Source organism: Haliotis rufescens, unplaced genomic scaffold, assembly GCF_023055435.1.
Source record: "Haliotis rufescens isolate VD_foot unplaced genomic scaffold, xgHalRufe1.0.p SCAF_17, whole genome shotgun sequence".
Lineage (NCBI taxonomy): Eukaryota > Metazoa > Mollusca > Gastropoda > Lepetellida > Haliotidae > Haliotis > Haliotis rufescens.
In genome coordinates, this window is record NW_025963857.1 from 3,773,748 (window position 1) to 3,797,009 (window position 23,262).

At 39.8% G+C, this 23,262-nt stretch overlaps 1 protein-coding gene across 6 annotated transcripts in view; it reads left to right on the top strand.

Moving 5' to 3' along the window:
• LOC124145828 (inositol 1,4,5-trisphosphate receptor type 3-like) overlaps nt 1–23,262 on the top strand; it is a 180,350-nt gene that overhangs the window by 97,158 nt on the left and 59,930 nt on the right. For all 6 annotated transcript variants that reach the window (XM_046515808.2, XM_046515885.2, XM_046515963.2 and 3 more), the window contains 11 exons: nt 183–277; nt 2,469–2,594; nt 6,641–6,691; nt 7,400–7,480; nt 7,749–7,934; nt 9,460–9,582; nt 10,493–10,597; nt 10,909–11,019; nt 12,269–12,346; nt 15,374–15,506; nt 22,182–22,291. In XM_046515808.2, the coding sequence (XP_046371764.1) occupies nt 183–277; nt 2,469–2,594; nt 6,641–6,691; nt 7,400–7,480; nt 7,749–7,934; nt 9,460–9,582; nt 10,493–10,597; nt 10,909–11,019; nt 12,269–12,346; nt 15,374–15,506; nt 22,182–22,291 (1,199 nt within the window). The remainder of the gene's footprint in view (nt 1–182; nt 278–2,468; nt 2,595–6,640; nt 6,692–7,399; nt 7,481–7,748; nt 7,935–9,459; nt 9,583–10,492; nt 10,598–10,908; nt 11,020–12,268; nt 12,347–15,373; nt 15,507–22,181; nt 22,292–23,262) is intronic.

Consider the following 23,262-nt stretch of genomic DNA (forward strand, 5'->3'; position numbering starts at 1 on the left):
TCAAGGTGAAACTACCTGCAGCTCAGGGTATTCTCACCCGTTTCGCGAACTCCCGGTGTCATCACTGAAACCTAACACTGATTTCTGTTTACATTGAGGAATTTGGTTCTTCAATCTTGTTTCAGCACTGTTAAAGGTGTCACTACGGATTGACGTTTTTATTGTCGTGTTTTTTTTCACAGATGAGGACTACATCAGGAAGCAGTTTCGCCAGGTAGATGACTCTCAGGACCAGAGTATGCGGGGACTTCGCTGGGACACCGCTCAAGTCCGACAGGTCAGCAGTATACAAATAATTACTCAAGGTCAAGGTCAAGGACAAGGTCAGTATGCGAAAGCACGGCCCTGAGGTCGCGACCCCTAAGGTGGTCTGATCGGAGCAAGGACGCCGAAGAGTCGGGTCCGAGGGGCCTTGTTTTCGCATAATAACCTCGCCTGGAGTAATTATTCGTTTAGTTATACCGAAATTCACTTAAAGTTGTAACGTTTTTATACCGTCCCCTGTTTAATTACTGTGACTTAGCTGAGAACCGTGAAACGTTCGTACCGGGCGCCATCTTGTTTTCTTGCAGACGAGTCAATATTCACCACGTGACAGGTCAATACTGATCATGTGACGAGTCAATATTCGAGGTCAATGTCAATCACATGATTTCGGGGCCCACATTGAAATGTATTGTTTTGTCACGTGTTACGGATTAACCAATAGAATTGCGAGATCCTTAATAGAGGTATAACAATTGGTTTTAATACCAGCGACGGAAAGGGTTGCACTACATTCACATATACCACTGTGATTGTCTATATGATATACCCAACGTCCTAAAGCAATGTGTTTACCGTTACACAGCTGAGCAAGGGAAATAGGAAACTTGAAATCAATAGTAGATGACATGACGTCATTTTACCTTGAAGATGAATGACAGGAAATGAAATTAGGAAACGGATTAGGCATGGAACCATAGCAAATAACCCCTTTCAGAAAAATGCAATACAAACAGCGAGACAAAGAGCAGGATTAATGACATGATGGAACTTTACCTGAGGACATGATTGTAGGGTGTTGGGATGTCAGCCACGCCCGAAGACTTCAGGCATTTTTGTTTCAAACATGAATTTTATATTTATATATAAATGGAATAAATATGTATGTGTGTGTATACTCACTCACTCACTCACTCACTCACTCACTCACTCACTCATTTATATATATATATATCTATATATATATATATATCTATATATATATATAATGGGTAGGTTTCTCGGCAGGATTATTTATTTATTTACACATATATATATTTATCATATAATGGGTAGGTTTCTCGGCAGGATAAAGCCAACGGATAAAAACGATATCCGTTGCGGTCATATGCGGAAAGAGATGCAAATATCAAAGGTCAAGTAGGGACTTCTTTCACTGTTTATAAACAAACATGGCGTCGCCCTCGTCATTCGGCGATCGAATCAGAATTAAGCATCGGGAATCTGGATACACTACAGGGATAATTGCTATCATTATCAAAAGAACAGTTTAGTATACTGAAAATCAGTGTCTAACTGTGACGTAGCGAGGGCACGAGGCCTAGCCAAGCGGGATAAGTAGCCATATCTGTGCTTGTAGACCTCTGCGACTTGAAACCTTCTCCACAAATTAAAATAGTTGGATTTGGCCGAAATATATTTGAAGTGTTACCTTGTTTGGTTTTGTCGCTGTGTGTACATCTGACTACACTTCTTAACGTTATGACAGGACAGACCGATTGTCAAGAACGTCTGACCGTGGCCGTGACGTCTCATAGACTAGGGTTAGAGTAGCTTCCCTTTGGCAAAGGGCAGTTACTCTAGTGCACAGACCGATGGATTGCCGCGAAAGGCAATTAAAAACAATTGTTGTTTTGCGTATTTGTTGCTTCGCCACTGTGTAAGAAACAGATTTCAGTTGGAACTATATTGGCTACTGTCACTGTCCGACTGACACATCACTTATCCTGTGACGTAATAAATATTAATGCGCGCATTCGAGGAAAACTCGCAATGTTTCGGTTATGTTTGTGAGAGAGGGAAAGCGATTTTGAAGCACAGAATGACATTATATGATAAAGATGTTATCACGCTTGTGTGTTTGGGGATGGTAAATATCCTGTACTAGGAATAAACACTATGTATTTAGCTTGCCAAGGCTCGCTAAATACAATGTTTATTCCTAATGCAGGATATTTACCATCCCCTAACACACTCGCGTAATAACCTTTATATATATATATATATATATATATGTGTAATGTATGTATGTATGTATGTATGTATGTATGTATGTATGTATAAAACCTGTAAGCATTTTCAAACAATTTTCATATTGTATCTATGTTATTGCATTTTTATTTTTTTAAACTAATTTCAGTAATAATTTACATTTTGTAAGTGGCTCAAGTCCATCATGACCCTATGCCTGTCTTGTTATGCAGGTTGCCGCCAGTGGGGAGAGCATGTACGACGACGCCTTCACCATACAGTGGGTGGAACAACAGTACGTGGATGACTTTAACTACGTCGGCGGGATGGTGCCGTTCCTGCACAGCCTTATCAAGGACGTGAGTTTCTGCAAACACTGAGACATTTGAACCGGAGTGCCTGATTTAAAATATTGGCATTTTAGGCGAATGTATGGGACATTGGTTTTACTCCAGGACCCTTGACCTTACTCTGAACGTATAGAACATAGGCCCATCTACTTGTGTATAGAACATAGGTCCTTCTACTTGTGTATGGAACATAGGTCCTTCTACTTGTGTATAGAACATAGGCCCATCTACTTGTGTATAGAACATAGGTCCTTCTACTTGTGTATAGAACATAGGCCCATCTACTTGTGTATAGAACATAGGTCCTTCTACTTGTGTATGGAACATAGGTCCTTCTACTTGTGTATAGAACATAGGCCCATCTACTTGTGTATGGAACATAGGTCCTTCTACTTGTGTATAGAACATAGGCCCATCTACTTGTGTATAGAACATAGGCCCATCTACTTGTGTATAGAACATAGGTCCTTCTACTTGTGTATGGAACATAGGCCCATCTACTTGTGTATTGAACATAGGCCCATCTACTTGTGTATAGAACATAGGTCCTTCTACTTGTGTATGGAACATAGGCCCATCTACTTGTGTATTGAACATAGGCCCGTCTACTTGTGTATAGAACATAGGTCCTTCTACTTGTGTATGGAACTTTGGTCCTTCTACTTGTGTATGGAACATAGGCCCATCTACTTCTGTATAGAACATAGGTCCTTCTACTTGTGTATAGAACATAGCCCAATCTACTTGTGTATAGAACATAGGTCCTTCTACTTCTGTATAGAACATAGGTCCTTCTACTTGTGTATAGAACATAGCCCCATCTACTTGTGTATAGAACATAGGTCCTTCTACTTGTGTATGGAACATAGGTCCTTCTACTTGTGTATGGAACATAGGCCCATCTACTTCTGTATAGAACATAGGTCCTTCTACTTGTGTATAGAACATAGCCCCATCTACTTGTGTATAGAACATAGGTCCTTCTACTTGTGTATGGAACATAGGTCCTTCTACTTGTGTATGGAACATAGGCCCATCTACTTGTGTATGGAACATAGGCCCATCTACTTGTGTATTGAACATAGGCCCATCTACTTGTGTATAGAACATAGGTCCTTCTACTTGTGTATGTAGGTCCCAGTACCTGTGTTTAGAACACAGGTCCCAGTACTGGTGTATAGAACAAAGGTTCTACTACTAGTGTATATAACATAGGTCCCACTACTAGTGTATATAACATAGGTCCTTTTACTAGTGTATAGAACATAGGTCCCAGTACCTGTGTTTAGAACACAGGTCCCAGTACTGGTGTATAGAACATAGGTCCCACTACTAGTGTATATAACATAGGTCCCACTACTAGTGTATAGAACATAGGTCCCAGTATAGAAAATGGTTCCCACTACTAGTGTTTAGAACACAGGTCCCAGTACTGGTGTATAGAACATAGGTTCGTTCCACTGGGTGTATAGAACATGGGTCCTACTACTGGTGTATAGAACTCAGGTCCCAGTACTGGTGTATAGAGCACAGTTCCCACCACTGGTGTATAGAACATAGGTCAAAGTGCTGGTGTATAGAACATATTTCCCACTACTGGTGTATAGAACTAAGGTCCCAGTACTGGTGTATACAACAGATCCCACTACTGATGTATAGAACACAGGTCCCAGTACCGGTGTATAGAACATAGGTCCTACTACTGGTGTATAAAACATAGGTTCAAATACCGATGAAAAGAACATAGATCCAACTACTGGTGTATAGAACATGGATTCCACTACTGGTGTTTAGAACATTGGTCCCACTGAGAGTGTACTCCGTGAAGATCCGGGTTAGAATAGGTCTTCAGCAACCAATGCTTGCCGTAAGATGCGACCAACGGGATCGGGTGGTCAGGCTCGCTGACTTGGTTGATGCATGCCATCGTAAATAGAGTATATATCGTATTTTGGTTTGGTGGCACTATTAATGTTGTTACCATTGGACATTTCTCCGCCTTATAGATCACCCCTAACGTTCTCTACTGCACGTATATGTTTACACCTTAACTGTGGTGATAAAAGAGAAAAACAATGTCACCACGTCGCTTCAGTTTTATCTCGCAACAAGTTCCAGAGGCTTTACCCGCGTATGTTCATCCCTCTCTGTAGCTTCAGGACCATGTATTCATCAAGCCTGGAAACTGTTCCATCGGCATTCGAACGATCAGTTACATTGCATTCAATCTCCAACAGGATGCATCAATGGTGGCTTATATCCCCCTTATCAATGGGTGTAGAACAAGCTAATCTGTTGACCAGAACAGGGAAATACATCAATGTCGTTCCAGTGAAGAAGAAATGTTCTTTATAGTTGAAAGGAATCATCCACATTCTCTGTTTCAAAGAAGATACTTTCAACCAGATCTTAAATTGTAACATAAGTTTTGCAATAGTTTTTCAAGAAGGAAACAAAAGAGATTATCATTGATGCTTTATTACAAACGCTCCTAACAGTTTGTATTTTAGTTAGTTTCTTGTATAATTATTGGAAATTGTTTCTGATTGCAATCTCTTCAATTATGCATCCTTATATTGATTACCTGACATTGCACCCAAGGCAATAAATATTTGCAAATCATGACTATGTTTGTTAATATCATGGCCACTATTACGATTCTGTTAACGGAAATGATCGATTTCATTCTATTTCCCGACAGTCGGTGATCAGCTGATACCGCCTCGAGTTTCCGGACAACTTTGTCCAAATTGCTCACGAAATGTGAACGCGACTTTTTCACAAAGGGAAGGGCCAATAAGACACTGATTCTAATGTCATAGCTAGCCTGGAAAAATTTGCATGGCATTTCAGAACGTCGGAGTGATTACAGATTAGATCTAGCCTTAATGTTACATGCTAGTATCGATGTGCATGAGGTCAGATGAGAGGTGAAACACTCAGTCATAGTGGGCAATCAGGTTCTCCATTTAACGTTATTGAAAGTATGGCCAGGAAGAACGGTGTGTTTAGAGGTTGAACACTATCACGTATAGGACATACTGGTGGACAGATTTATTCAACATGTCCATATTTCTAGGAACATAACTGTTTTCTTGGTAATTATGTATTTGGCATCAAAGGAAAATAAAATTTATTCACGAAGAAGGATATTTTATTACATGCACTAAGCTAACATATTGTCTTCGACTGAAAAAGGAACGTGACGTGTTTTTTTAAAATTTTCCACGTCTAAAATGACTGTAAACGCTTGAGCCATCGGTATTGTATGTATGTCGTGCTATCGTAATCCCACAAACGCCTTGTAATATCATGTTACGATTTTATGGAGACAACAGAAATTTTATTATTTAATTCTTTTTTAAATATCACAATGCAGAAAGCAAACTTAAGTATTTCATGGACGGTTCTTGTTTGTCAAACGCTTCAAATATGTTGTTTATGTGATCTGGACTGTTTATTCTCTTGCATTGACGATATATATAACAATGATGCCCCAGAATGTTTGTCAATATTTGGCCAGTTCTATGTGTCGAATATTCACACAGTTCTATAAAGCCCGGAGGCACGGGTGGCCCAGTCGTCTAAGGCGCCGCGATTCGCTGTGCAGAGTTGCGTCCCTTGGGCACGCCAGAAACCTATGATTGTGGGTTCGAATCCCGGTTCGCCCCAATTGTTTCTAGGTTTGTCAGCACCATGCCCGTGCTCGTGGGTTTCACCGAAGTGGTAAACGTCTGAGACCTGCATCACTTCGAGCTTTCCTCCCACATTAAGCTGACACGCCGTGATATAACTGTAATACTGTTAAAAGCGGCGTTAAACCCAACTCACTCACTCTATAGAGGCCAGTACATGCGTGCCTGCGTTCATGCGGTTTTTTTCAATCTGTGAGTTGATGAACATGTGTAAGTGAAAATGCATGAGAATTAACATATGCGCGCTTGTGTGTGTCTGTGTATGTTGTGTGTGTATCTTTGTGTATGTGTGTTGATGAACGTATGATGTGCACTTTATAGTCAGCAACAGGCTAAGCTGTATCTCGAACCTTATTTCAGAGAGAAGAAGGTCACCTGTTGAACTCAAAGAAGACGCACACAGTCCTAACAGTAAGTTGTCTTGTGGCCTAAACTGACATATATTACTCATGAGTGTGTTGTTAACATATGTGAAGGCGCACATGTTATTCTATAGCTAGTTTCAAGAATGTTGTTTCTCGAGCACAGTAACTGCCGCAGATCAATGAATCTTCTCAATTTTGGTAGATGCGATTCCGTACCCAAATATGAATACGATGTAATGATTTAGGGGACCGACAACGATGTTGATGTACACTCAGCTCACAACTACATATAGGAGTTGGCACCATCTACAACATAACATACCACATTGCATAACGATAGGACAATTTTAGATCGACAGTATTTCATTTAACAATATACTTAGATGGCTGAAAATGGAACGAATGGTTTACACTTTGATGGTTTTTTAATCAGAAATATACCGAATTAAGAAATTCTTTCAAAACACGTTCATAAGATTATAATAATCAGAGCTCCATTAATCAATGTCCCTATTAGTCTTCTAAATAAATTATAAAAGGAATCCAACTCAAGTCTAGATTGCCCCTGTTCTGAAATTAATCATTGTTCTGGGATCTTATTTTATAAGGTTTTTATTTTATATTTTGTAGATACATATATTTTGATAAGATAACGTTATTTTGGGGACTAGATATTAGTCTGCACAGGACTTAGTGTCGAACCTACTGCAGTGTTACAGTGCCTGTATTAGTCATTGTACTGGGTATGTTTCAGGCCATGGAGGAGCTCAGGAAGTTCATGTATGTGAAGGGTGTGACGAGTAAAGGAAGACAGAAGCTCATGAGGAATCTCAGAGTAAGTATAAATGTACACAGTGTACATCAATGAAGTAAGTATATAAGTACACAGTGTACTTCAGTAGAGTAAGTGTATGAATACACAGTATAACCCGATAGTCATGTGAATAGCGAGTTCGGATATATCGAACGTATGTTAAGGATTTGTTTCAAGTTATGATATTCGTTTTTCTCGTACGTGTTTTCTCGTGACATTTATATTACCTTATTTTATTTTATTATCCTATTTTAAAATGATTTTTACCCAATTTACTTTTTTTCGCCAGGTGATCGACTTGCTGGTTCGAACTCTCCAGTGCCCGCTAGACGGTGTCCATGACGAGTCCAACCTCATACAGATCTTCAAGGAAGCCTATGAAATACTGTACACCTACATGATAGGCAAGAGCAGGAAGAACGCCCTCTACTTCGCCAAGTACATCGACTTCTTCCAGACACAGTTCACGCAGAAGGTAGAAGCCATGCTAACTGCCACATGTTGAGACTCATGTGATTTGTGAAACATGTTTCTTTATCTTCCCGAGGCAAGAGTGTTAACTGACTTTAAAAGTCCAGTTTCCACCCTTGCCGAACTAGGCTGGAATTACTGGGCTCGATCGTAGCGCCAACAGTGGTTATTACGAGTTATTTCCCTTCTAAGCTTCTCCTATGGACCAATCAGATTCCACCTCTAGTATCACTTGCATTTGTTTCAAACAAAATGGCGGCGCCCAGTCAAGACGATCTGATCGATAATCAAGATCTATATTGCGATAAAACGGGTCTTATATCGCGAAGTGCACCAAATCACGCGAGCACCTTAATTAAAAACATGAAAAGATTTGGAAAATATCTGTTGACAACAAGTTGGCGGTGCACATGCTTTGCAAATCCTGCAATCGACCGAAATCTGCAGGACAGTTTACGAGCCGGATTTCGATTTCGTTGCGCGATTTGGATTGGACTATGCATAGACTCGTTAGTCCAGCCAAAATACTCCATAATACCAGCTTAGTTCGGCAAGGGTAGAAACTGGACTTTTATAGTCAGTTAACTCCCTTGCCTCGGGAAGAGGTGTTTCTTGAGAGCTTCCAATTTTTTTTCAGTAAAACGCCCTTCGTGAGAACATTACGTTTTAGCCAAACATCCCTCCTGACCTTTCAGTAACACTATCCCCACAATAGCGAGCAACGACATTCGTCATGACAGTATTGTCTCTCAGAAAAAAACGTTCGTCAAGACAGCATTGTATTTCAGTAAAACATCCGTCAAGGCAGCATTGTATTTCAGTAAAACATTCGACAAGACAGCATTGTATTTCAGTAACACATTTGTCAAGACAGCATTGTCTTTCAGAAAAAAACGTTCGTCAAAACAGCATTGAATTTCAGGAAAACATTCCCCTTGACAAAGATTTATTTCAGTAACACATTCATGATAACATTTAATTTCAGCGAAACACGCAATCCTTGTGACAGCATTGCATTTCAGTAAAAGATACGTCAAGACAGACTTGTATTCAGTAATACATTCGTCATAACAGCATTGTATTTAAAAAAACGTTCGTCATATCAGCATTGCACACAGTAAAAGATTCCTCCTGACAAGGATTTATTTCAGTAAAACATTCCTGATAACATTTTATTTCAGTAATACAAACAACCCTCATGGCGGTTGAGTATTTCAGTCAACGTCCATGGTGGCAGCGATGGAGTAGAAGCTCCTATTGAGTAAACATCTTCAAGGCAGCGACACATTCCTCAAGACATCGTTGCGTACCCACATTGTGCTTGGGATATAATCATCCCGAAGAGTGTATTTTTCAGCCTCATATTCTTATTACGTTCTCTAGTGCATTGCGTTTTTAGATATGTTTATTACAGAGTCGTGTTGTGTTTTATGCTTTTCTTGCGCACATGTGTCATCCTATCGTGAAACCAAGCATACCACAATTGCCAGCCTGCCTGTATTAAACATCTCCTTCGCCTTCACCTCCAGGGTGGGATTGGTCTCAATGTGGCGCAGATGATTGTTGAGCTGATCAGAGACAAGAGGAAGATCGTTGACAGGATCACGCATGCGCAGATCAACGAGTTTGTCGGATTATTGGAAAACACACAGGTAAAATAATCTTCACAAGGAATCCTTACAAAAATAAAATGATAACTGAACATGTATTTGGTATCACAGATCTGGTATAAAATATATGCTGAAAGTGGGTGAGTGAGTATGGTTTTACGCCGCTTATAGTAACATTCCAGCAATATCACAGCGGGGAACATCGGAAATGGGCTTCACACGTTGAACCCATGTGGGAATTTGAATGAAAGTGGGGGGCACGGGTGGCCCAGTCGTTTAAGGCGCCGCGATTCGCTGTGCAGAGTTGCGTCCCTTGGGCACGAAAGAAACGTATGATTGTGGGTTCGATTCCCGGTTCGCCCCGATTATGTTTCTAGGTTTGTCAGCACCATACCCTTGCTCGTGGGTTTCACCGAAGTGGTAAACGTCTGAGACCTGCATCACTTCGGCCTTTCCTCCGACATTAAGCTGACACGCCGCGACATAACTGGAATACTGTTAAAAGCGGCGTTAAACCCAACTCACTCACTCGAATGAAAGTGTTTATATACTCCAGTAAACGACGTTTATAACGAACATGCTTATAACGAATTGAACGATATAACGAACTTATTTGTTAGTCCCGACCATTTGTTGTATATATGCTGTATGCATGCTTATAACGAACGACGGTTATTACGAACTAAAATCAGTGGTCCCCTCGAGTTCGTTATAACCGTAGTTTACTGTCATTAATCCCCAGAAAAAAGGGAACGGTTGTAGAGGAGGCGTGTGTTTGGTATGAAATTCTATTAACCCAAAAGTGACGCATCCTCAGACACTAATTTGATATCTGTGTCATATTCTCTTGAAATGAAATATGTTTATTAAACGCAGTAAACAATATGTTTTAATATTCCTTCACCCATGTGTTCCTTTACTTTTTTTATGAGTATGTGTCGTGAATCTACAGAATCACCGGTTCCTCGACCTGCTGCACGTGCTGTGTGTGTGCGACTTTGTAGCCATCCCAAACAACCAATCATACATCGTGGAGAGATGGCTGCAGAAAAAACAGGTACAGAAACTCCACAGGGAACCTTGATAAATACCTCCGTACTAGCCATGTCACACTGACCAATGGTCAAAAGGAATTCACTGTCACCCCACTCACTATGGGGTTGCGCCCTAAATGAGGTTAAAAAGAAACTTGTATGCCTATGAATTTGCACTTCAACAATAAAAAATGAAAAACAAAATCGTTTTTAACACGATTTATTTTTTCAATTCACAATCGTCACTTTTAATGTTGGCACTCTTCTCTCGATCTATAGGTAACTCGATATTTTTTAAAGTTTGACTTAATGAGTATATGTTGTCATTGTCCAGCATGGTGCCTACCTGACCGCCAGAGGGCAGGACATCAACCGGCAGCCCAACATCCTGTATATATCAACAACTGCAGGCAAGACGTGGGTGGCGCTCCATGAATTTGTTGATGTAAGTTTAAACAGTTTTTCATCGGACAGGTGTTGCCAGTACGTGTTACTTAGCGTTAGAACGGCGGTATCATCTAGCCCACTTTCTTCAACCAACAACAGCCAATTTACTTTTACCTGCAGCTGTGTCTCTCTCCGTTCTTTTCCAACTGATTCCTATTTGGTCGACTATTCTGAAAATGCATCCTTACCCTACGAAAAACACACCATACAGCGGAACCTTTCCAAACTCAAAACATCAAGCATAACAGCTTTGTTCAGAGGATATGGTTGAAGGGGGATATGACAGGACAAGGGTAATAGCACCTGACGCTGCTGTTTATTGTAATCTGTTTAATCAGTTTGACGATAGATCCCCTTTTCATTAACGCCTAACAATAATATTTTTAAAAATCTAAATGAATTATTCCATTCGCCTAGTAATCGTTAATTTGACATTGTGAAACCATTATTCATAACCTGGTCATTATAGCCTGCAGCAAACGAGAAAATAATTCGCGAAGCTTCAATCTGGCACAGCCCAGTCAGTCAATATGCCTGGATTGGGATATAACAGTGTTGCTTGTAACGGCCCACAGCTTCAGCAGTCGGTGGCCATGTCGCTCAATCAGAGGAGGAACACGTTAACGGCGGTGTCAGTTGCTGATGTCACTGGCCCATCCTCAACACTGTCTTCTTAAAGCCAGTCTCAATGTGATATCCTTTAGCAATGACAAGATGGCTACATATATTGTGTATGTGTGTGAATAGTATGTTGATCTAAGTTAACGAGCGTTGTCTTCACTTCAATATTTCCCACATTGTCCTAATATGCAACAGTCCTAGATATAAAATTTCAAACGTTTTCCTGATATACCACAAACCAAAATGTAATGTTACCAACGATGTCTGATATATCACAAACCTACATATGTTTTCCACATTGTCCTTATATATAACAATACCATGTAATATTTCCGTATAGCCCATTTGTCTAAAGCGCAGTTATGTGCTATGCAGAGTTGCGCCCCTTATGCGTGCCAGTATCCAATGATGTAGGTTCGAATCCCAGATTCGCCCAGATATGATTCTGTATGAGCACCATGTCCGTGATCGAAGGTAGTACAAAGTAGTACACAACTAAAACATGTTTATTTTCCCCCTTTCCTCCCGCGCTTAGCCGATACACTGTGATATATAAGTGGAATACTGTTCAACGCGCCGTTAAACCCGTCATTCACTCACCTTGTATACCCCCACTTGTGTTCCAGGAGGAATCTGCTGTATATGACAAGGACACTCACGACTTCCTCATCCATCAGCTGGATCTGTACAAGGCGCTCTGCTATGTAAGTAAAACGACTTGTATATAAGTATACCCGTGGGCCCATGTATGTAAACATGAACCTCTGGTATATAAGAAATAAATGACGAGTTGGAGTTGTTTATCGGACAATACAACACTGCAGGGAGAATAAACAATTCTCCCTGCAGTATTCTATTTTACGATAAACAACGATCACGAGTCCTTTATTTCTTATAAGATATCAACATTGTGTACAGCCCCTTTACGGATGTTGAAAAAATGTTCAAGCTTTAAAAATATTTTCCCCAATTTTCATAATGATGAGTTCCTGAATAGAATCCAACCAAGGTAATGTCGGACAAGTCCATTTGGCGAAAAGGTGGGTTAAGTATGGGTGGTATTTCCCGCATATTCTCACAATCCTAATGTCTATTATATGTACCTTTTCTCCAAATACCGATATACTGATTGTCATATCTCTCTCACTTTTGGATGCAATCTTTCGGCCACTGCGTTTATCTGCGTAGCCCAGCTACATCTGTGGGGAAAAACTTACTGAAAACTTCCCTATCAAAATAACGTACAATATATGACGTCATTAAGTTGCGTGCGCATATTCGAATCTCCAGAAATGACGTCTCGATAGGACAATGTTTTATCGTAAAATAAATCGCGCTTTGTTCTTCATTGTTCTTTGCGATTTATCACGAAGCTATGCTATATAACGCATAAACAATATGAACAATATGGGGAGGCTGTTATGTATTCATAATGCATGGTTATCACTATTAACATCGGGAGCCTTGGTATAGGTTGTGGTGTACATGTTTTATGTATACACAAAGATATATTGTTACAGTTTTTTACTCAAAAGGCTCGGGTTTGATCATCCATATTGCTAAGATATGCACAGCTCATTCTTTGTGTCCCGCCCACATACAAACGGCCAAGCATTATAAACTATACACCGTTGTTTGATAGTGCCAGAAAATGAAACAAACAAGAAATGGTTATTCGATGGTGATGTATTTGATACGGGTATCATAGGCGACATGACATATATTATATCAATGAATATCTTACAAAACTACATTGGATTCCAATTTCACCGTACACATTAACAGTGTGAATTTAAAAGTGTATACTCGTGCTTTCCTTTGCCCGGCAGGGTACGAACTTAATTTTGTTATAGCGGCGCACTAAAAACACTCACTCATTCACTCCTTCACTCCAATCTAATGTTAAGAACCAAATGTTTTTATTCCTTAAACCATAACTATACGTATAACCACAACTGCCATTTACAATGAACTAGTCTGTAAACCTCGACAGCTTCATTCGGACTGTGAGTCAATATTTTGGATTGGTTAGAACGCTTCCCGTCAAAGATTGCCTTGCACATATTCCAACAAAACGGTTATTATCTTTAACACCGACACATTGATAAAGAAAGATTGATCCTTTCTATTCCCATGGTCTCGTGCCTACTGCAGCACCACTAGATACTGTGTGTATGTGCGGGCTTTATCAATATCCCATCAGGTGGAATATTCAAAAGCACGCAATACAATGAAATGAACAATTCTCGTGAATACGTTATTGCAGAAATGTTCTCCCTCATCGTCTAATTGTATAATAACATTGTCCCATTGGCGAGCTGTCCATAGACAGAAGCTGTTATCAGAGAGTAAATAAATATGCCTCAAGATACTACTGAAAAATTGAAATTGACATTTGTTGCCTATGGGGTTATTCTCCCAACTATATTTGACTAAGGTCTTGTTCAAACAATCCGTGAAGACCTTGGTTTGTTGTCGTCAAACATTCAATTCGATTGTATTTGGTTTTTTAGGAGAGATAGTAATTCGTATTCTAATTTCATGGTGTAGAAATAGTGTTCCACTAAATATCTAGGCCACCTCATTTTCTATGTATGTCTTATTGTATATGAGGTGGGCGTAAGGTAATGCAGATCAACGTTTATGAATAGTGGCACTAAATGTCATAATCTCAAGGGGTACCACAGTATCTATTAACTCATACCGTCTCCAATGAAGTGTGTAGTGGTAGCCCCTTGTGGTTTTTTTGTAATGCAAAAACCTTCGGTTTTATTATGGAAAGGGGTTTGTCGCTATTCGTAATGTGCGGCCAGTGATGGGGGTACGCCCTGCCGGTGTTAAGTGTCCCCACTGACGTTCCTAATTCCAATATGGCTGTATCAAGGGTCACAACGTTGCAATTATGTTTCAATATAGAATCTTGGATTGATAATTATTTTTTATGAATACCTTACTGCAAATGGCCTCTCGATGGCCTAGTGATTTGCGATGTCACCACTGGGCGCTGTGCCGATCCATAGAATTCATGTTTAATAGAACTCTTTAAAAGATCTCTTTCATAGAACTCTTTAATGGATCTCTGTAATAGAACTCTGTAATAGAACGCTTTAACTGTCAGACCTTTTCAGTGAAGATTATTGGGAATGTGTTTGAACATTACGATGTTTTTTCTATCCAGATTCCCGTTCGTAAAAGCAATATAGTGACACATGGTCTTTCATATTCATTTACGATAATACATGAACTCATCTTGTGACAGAAGTGAACCTTTGTCGCATCAACTTCAGTGGAATGTTTTTAGATATGATTCAAAATGGTGAAAATGGTTTTTTTTATGCTTTGCATGTTTGCAGTCGAGCTCCAACTTCAGACAAATGGCAGCATTACATGTAGAACATGCAAGGCGTTAAAACTACATGGACTTGTAGACTTTGTGAAGCAACCGTTTGTTGGCACTCTCAAAAAATGTTTCTTATCGTAGACAAATACCTCAGTATCATTCTGATGTAAAACCATGTGGGGTCTCGGGGTGACCAGAATCTATGTTGTCGTAAGTGTCCACTGCCATGCAATGCATGGTCAGGCTCCGTGACTGATTGGGCGTCATCGTACTCCGATTGCTGGTGCAACAAAGGCTCACTTCATTGTTTTGTCGTTACATAGCTTGCATATTGAGGACTGCGTTACATTTTGTTGTACTCTACGTCAAATGCCGTGTTCCTTGTCGCCAGGGCCGGAACGACTTCGCCATCAACATCATCACAAAGGAGCTACGCTATCTCACCTGGGAAGAAACCTTCCTGTCCATCGGCTCTGACATCCTGCCTGACGCCATCAGAGCCAAGTACTGCGACCTCACCACCAGTAAGATAATTGTTGCATACCCACAAGCCACCCTTCCGTTTGGACACTTGACCCTACTTACCAATTCGCCTACTGTTAACGATCGAACCAAAATTCTTTCAATTCAAAATATGTATTTCCCCTGTGTTCAACACTTCCAAAACGTGGTTGAGTGAGATGGATGTACATGTCAGCAATTTGGATCTTAACAATTTGGGTTTTTTTCAAACGGTTGCTAGTTTTACAATTATTTCACCTTGCTGATGACTCCGTCGGTTTAAACATCAGACAGTCCTTTGATAATTATTTTAAAGAAACGATTTAAACTCGACGACCTGGTAGCCCAATGGCAACATCGTTGGCTCGTCATATAAAAAAAAACGAGTTCCAATTACTATACGAATACGTTGGATGCTCTTTTCTTGTGAAGATCCGGGGTAGAATAAGTCTTCAGCAACCCATGCTTGACGTAAAAGGCGACTGGGCTTGTAGTAAGAGGCGAGTAACGGGATAGGCTGGTCAGGCTCGCTGACTTGGTTGATGCATGTCATCAATTCCAATTGCGTGGATCGATGCTCATGATATCAATCACTGGATTGTCTGGTCCAGACTCGATTATTTAGACCGCCGTCATATAGCTGGAATATTACTGAGTGCGGCGTTAAACAACAAACCAACCAACCAACCAAACTCTTTTCGTGTGTCCCCCGTCGTGATCTATGGTTTGAATATTCCGAAATTGGCCTACACACCAGTAGTGCTACAATAGTGTGAAAGGATCATGTCACACATGGCAAGACGTTCTGCTATGTCTGACATGTACTTGACATAAACCTGATTACCCGGTGTATGATTCCTCTAAAGTACCAATAACCGCATACGCTGCACTCAGAACATCATATATAGGAACCACCCACCTACAACATGGCGAATACACTACACCCGTTTGTGTTTCTTTTTCTGCCTGGTCCGTAACATGATCCTCAGTGTTTCTGTAATTCACGGCTATGCACCGCCTAGATATATACACATTACGTATTTCACTGTATGTCATTGCTTAAAAAGTGTGTTGAAATAAACATGTGAGTGCGCATCTTTGCAACTAAACGTCAGCGATCTGGCAGCGCACCTGTTACGCAGGCAATGAGAAGAAAGACAATCGACATTTTAAAAATCGTACATACAGGTTACGTTTCATTGCGTCGTTCCTAATGGCGAAAGAACATTCTCGATCTCAGATGATGGTATAAAACCTCTTTTCCCTCTCTTCTGTAAGAAGACAAACATTCAAGGAAAATATTTCCTCGCCACGTGACAGCGTCTTGCTGCAGTTGGTGCTTCATGATAGCTCTCATGCGTTTTCTCTGTTTCATTTCTTGGTTGAGATTCTTCGAGCATATTTGGTTATGTTTTGCTGCACGTGATGATTAATCACAGAGAACAGGGATTGTTCACGTGTCTTCCTCGTGACACGGGGCGTGAATGTGTTTGAGACGGCATCTGAAACACGCTACGGCAAAGTGAACATGTTATGTAAGACAATTCTCTATTTTTTATTCATTGTCCGGACCACAAGCATAAACTTCCAGCTGGAACGGGAAGCTTTAACTTTAACCGTCACTTGATAGAAAATGCACATTCTGTATCTAGAGGATACTGTGTTGAATAACATTCTGCTCATGCGTCTTTTTTTCAATCCCCAAAGAACAAACGTGACCTTGACCTTATTAAAAAATCAAATTTGTACAAATCGTAACTCTGTTTAATAACAGTAAATTATCAATCTTACGGAAATTATCAAAAATGTCCTTTTCTATAAATGTATGAATCGATGTTGTGTATGGCCGCACGTGGTGTTTATTTGTTGTTTTACGCCGCACTCAGCAATATTCCAGCTATATGCCTTCGGTCTGTCAATAATCGAGTCTGGACCAGACAGTCTAGTGATTGAAAACATGAGCATCGATCCACGCAATTGAGATCGATGACATGCATCAACCAAGTCAGCGAGCCTGACCACCCGATCCCGTTAGTCGCCTCTTACGACAAGCATAGTCGCCTTTTACGGCAAGCACGGGTTGCTGAAGACCTATTCTACCCCGGATCTTCACGGGCCAGCCGCACATGTGTCAAAGTTTGTGAAAGCATGTGGTTCAGTCACAGTGATGAGACATCACTGATTTCTTTAAGAGGATATCTGGGATACGTCTGTTGCAATGAAGAACAGTTTGTCTGCTGGATGTGCAGGCCAGGTGCCATCAACCACTGGCATTTTTTTTAATTGCATTGGAAGTTGGAACCCTACATACGCGGTGTTTCCTTTCCTTTATCGCTGCTTAGAGAAAGCAGGTTTACAAAGACGAAATGAAAACATTATCACAATGAAGACTTTCCACAAATGTGGAAGGATAAGAGGCAGATAAGAACCAGATGCAGCCAAGTTTACCCTTCTGCATCGTAATCTTAATGAGTGCATTACAATCCGATATTGTAAAAACACTCACGCTGTGAAAAACGTACCTTTTTATACATGCATTCACACAATTAGCCGAGGTGACGGTGAGGATTAGTGTTAGAAAAAGGTTGGCAACTGTGAAAGATGAGAAACATGTGCAGCAACGAAAGGTAGTCACCACCTACGTTATCTTACACAGGACAAAATGTCCGTCTCATCACCCTCCATATAATGTTATAGTGTTTCAGCGCATGTTTCATGATGATTAATGCGACCTGGCTGGGAATACGATACCAGATATGATGGAGGTTTCTTGAGTGACTGGGCCCACTCCGTACTTTATGGGGATATCAACAGTCCTGCTCCAGCCCCGTAGGGCCATCTGCCCTACTCTTTCCGTGCCCAGATAATTACAAGGATACCTGCTTTCTGTCCGATCATCAGTCGGGGCGTATTTGCTTGTTGTTCCTGGGAACTTCTGTAGATGTGCTCGCCTGTGCTTGAAAGAGTTAGTCTAAAAGGTTTCACAGACAGCTTCTGTGGGTCTGCGAGTAGAAGGGCTATTATTGTTCATTTTTCTCAAGAAATATTGCCATGTGGATTGATACATAAACATGGCTCACCCATGTTAATGTGTTCATGTGCTGTTGCGAGTTCAACACGTTGCATCTGGTCCATATCAGTAATTCATTTACGCAAGATTATGGCTGATAGAATAACCGCGACGCCCAAAGGCCGATGTCTTCAACCACGTTTAAAATATAATTATCATTTTTTCATTTTAATCTTAAATAAAGCGACAAAACCTTTTCCATATCCAATAGAAATCTCTGCATTCTGTACTATTCCCACTGTATCATGAGCATGTGTTTATGAATCACTATCAAATAGTGATGATATCAGGTGTTCGCGGAAAGGTAGCGTATCCGACACCCGGCACAAACACATGCAAAGGCAAGTCAATTTTTCACCTGAAAAAAACACCGAAACATTTGGTACAAGTCAAAATAGGGAATTGCATCGGACATAATTTTTGTCACTGATGCGTAAAAAAAACCAACCGCAAAAAAGCAAATGGGAAAGGCTTCGTTAATGATATGACTGTTTTGATATGACCTGACGGTATTATCATCAACATCATTATTTTCACTTGTTTGGTTTCTGTGTGAATATCGTAATATTTTGAACTGTACGTGTGTGTCTTTGTGAAGCCTCACCCCATCCCATTCACCCGCTCTCTTTCATCGACATAAACAACATGACAGTCTTGCTACAACACTTCAAACACTCGTATCTTGCATATCTCCGTTTACTAAGGTTTCTAAGAACAAATTAACACTTTGCCTGGATCAGTAATATATGGAAGACCGTTATGACCACTATTACCACATGTGAGGCCCCTTACAGGCCTGGTACTCTGCCTCGCGCTCTAATCCCATTAGACAATGGCTATATTCCGTGATACTATCTCATATTTCCCGCTACGGGCTATTGTAAAATTGATTTTTGTCCAAGATGCCAGTGCAGTGTTTTGTTATTTTCGTCTATCTATGCCCGCTGCCACTTTGGTGTAATTAACAAGATTGCTGATTACTTGCTCTTGTCACATAAAAAGCCCGTCAGTCTCATCTGGTGAAATCAACCGGGATAAATCAAACAGATTCCTCCTGAAATCTATCTTGCATCTGTCAATAACAAATTTACATGTCCATCAGAAAATCAAATTTCCACTCGATTAATTTCCCCATCGTGTAGGTAGGTCCTGCTGATATGAGTGATTGAATTATTTTTGAAATTCTATGATGTTGGGTATAAGGTGATTAATTGTTGCCCCAAGTTTCAGACTAATTTCTAGTCATGCTGCCATATTTCCATATCAAAAATTTGATTTCATGAAATATTATGACGTAACTTTATATCAAATCAATACTTTTCACATTACTTCTTTCACTGGTTCTTTTAAGGCACAAAGTTATTATCTTTAATACACAGACGCGATTCATCAGTTGATTGGGTTTTTCTTTATTACTCCCTTCATTTTAGTCGAAAAAACATATTCTGAGATATTGATAGATTTGTAATTTGAATTTGGTAAAATATGCATCAGTAATGTGTGTGCACGTTATAAATCATGTTGATTTAAGTACGATGTCAAATGGGGCAATGTGATGGCTTAGTGGTTAAAGCGTTGGCTCGTCACGCCGAATTTCTAGGTTCGATTCCTCATATTCTTGGTTCACTTGGCTCAATCTAGTAGATATAATAAGATAAATTGACAAATTAATAATCGTGTGTTTTTAGTTCAGTTCGTCTATGATACTTATATTAATAAAGGTATGTGTATGTCTAACTCTACCCTTGCTTCCCTCTGTTATTTGGGAATATATTATTCTGTAGCACGATGGTTTGTGTGTACCCATTATGGTAAGTCTCTGTCAGATTTGATTCAAGACTGCCCGGTCCACATGCACAAAGCAATCTTAGCGCTACAATTATTGTAAATCCTTAAGATCGCGATCTTAGGCTTCGGCTACAATCGTCATCCACCTGGGCCCACTTGCACAAAGCGATCTTAACGCTAAGACTAGTGTAAGCCTTTGTTAAAGTATGGGAGTTACGGTCATCTTAGCGCTGAAACGATTGTAGCCTAAGATCATTGTAAGCTACAATCGAAACTTACAATTGGTCCGGACAAATCTTAAGTAGCTAAGATCGTTTTAGTCCCTTAATAAACTTGACAAAATGGTGTGCAAGACTTGGTCTGTTTCACATAAATAATCTGCTTAAGTTCAAACATTGCGTCTCTATCATGTGAAACTTTATGATTCGAATCGACACTTTAACAACATGAAAAACGCACCACAGATTTAACGTCAGAAATATCGTTAATTGCCCTAGTTAACCACATAACTATCGAGTCGATAGCCAAAAGGAATAATCCCATCCGACTCAATGCTGAAAGAAGTGTGAAACAACATACCTTTTCGCTAAACAAGGGAAGGATAAAAGCCTAAGTCGTCTGCAAGCGATTTGTAACGTCCGTGACCTTTTGGATAAATCAAGGGCAGCAAATCTTAGTTTATACTGTAGATGGGAGTGGTTTCCCTTTGTATAAGCCCGTAGAGTACAATCTACCTTACCCTGTGTATTAATGTTGTTGAATCGCTGAGCTCCCCCGATATTTCTTTGGGGTCACATTCGTGTCAGTCATTTTGTCTTAAGTTTATCATTAAATTAATGTACAAATAAATACATGTTGAAGAGCAAAATCATACATGCTTAAATCTAAAATCGAGTGAGACGGGGACGAGCGGTTAAATATCTGAATTTTAAAGAAATGAATACAAGTATTCATCACACAAGCAAATACACATGATAAGACATTTAAAATTTGTGTAAATTATCCAATAAAAAGCAAAAGTAAAATTCACACTTTTTAAAAAATATTATTATTACCAAGTGAATACACATTAAACAACTGCTTTCTCGAAACATTATTCATTATTCTTATTTCCCGTCTCTGTGTTTTTGAAATTCTCCCTCTTTCTGTGTTTTGAAAAGGTAGTCATAACATCCTTTGTTATAGCAACGAAACGAAAACATGAAGGATATATCAAGAATTTTACGAAAAATAAAAATTGTGTCACTAAATAATGTATTTATTCGTATTTCAATACTTTTAATAAAAATACATGAGTGGGTATTTGTCTAGTTGCAATAGAAAACAATTCCTAAATCACGACAGTATTAATGCCGACAAGAATATATGCCATCATTCTAGTAATCGTTTTCTTTAAATAATTGTGACCTTTCTTGAAACTGTTCAAGATGCGATGGAGGGGGCACGTGTTGTTTGTCGTTACCGGTTCCACTTATTGTATGCGCAGCACGCTATGCGCGTTTGCTGACAACTGCAGACAAGAGTCGAGTTTAAGATATTCGTATTTCCACCGTTGAAGATTTCAATCTTAGCTAAGATTGCGATCTTAACTCCAAGCCGTCCTACAATCGCGCTAAGATCGGTTTGTGCAAGTGGAATAGGACCATTGTATGATGATTGTAAAGTTGATTGTAGCCGCCTAAGATTGATTGTAACTAAGATTGTTCTGTGCAAATGGGCCCAGGAACTTCTAAATTTCCAAGACAACAATCACCACAAGCTTAATTTGTTGATTATAAAATTTAAAGACATGAACGTGCATGAGTATGTGTTATAAACTACCCTTACATTTTCATCCCAGGTTTGTTCGTGGACGTCGGCAACAACTACTCGGTGCTAGATCATCCAAACATCTGCTTCGTCTACGACTACGTCGGTTCCAAGGATGAGGAGAAAAGTCAAGGCGACTTTGTAAGTGTTCCTGTCAGATTGTGGTCATCGGTGTTCATGAACATCAGTACGTATTAACCATGTAAATAAAGCGACAAAACCCTTTCCATATCCAATAGAAATATCAGCAAAAAGCAAATAGCGGTGAAAAATATATGAGCGGTTAACTGAAATCAGTGATGACACCGGATGTCCTCGAAAAAGGTGATCCTAATGCCATGACATCAAAACATGGTGTGCTCTATTATATTTCATGAAGGAAAACAGTGAAAAATATAGAAGCAATTAATGTAAAGAATCCTGAAATCGTGCCAGCCCTACCGATAGCACCTGTTTGATCTTTCCTTCTAAATTGAAAATAATCACTTAAATAGTTCGTGTTTTCATATATACGATTACCTCATAAACATTGCCAGTGGCTTGTTGGTCATATACATATACTTTTTTTAAATTCGAAGTTTACACGATATACGGCTTAAACATTAAACGAGAGGTCGGTCGCATGACCGCGAAATTGACGTTCATAAGTGTGTGAACGACACAATTTGACGTTCATACGTTTTTAACGAGACCGTGTTCTTGAAATGACATAAACACTAACGGACTACTTCCACATTCCTGGGGAAACCCTGGGAATTCCATAGCACGAATACATACATTTAAATTACATGGAGAAACGTCAGAGAGTTTGACTTGTTCACATATATTCTCGCTACGACCCATCCTAATGAACCAAACGAAGAAATGCACATCCAAACTGCCATAGTATCGACTCGATCCGTGTCTAGACTGACAGTGACAGTCTACCTACCTTAATGTCTGTTTGACACATCTTTAATCACCTTTCCATGGTCGGCCAGTTGATCAATGATGACTAACACATGTAACCGCCACAGGTTCATTAACAACTTCCGAAATATCTCCCGTCACGTTTATCGTGTCGGCCATTTTGACGTCTTGAACTTGATGTAAATGTATTGCGCTGTCATTGT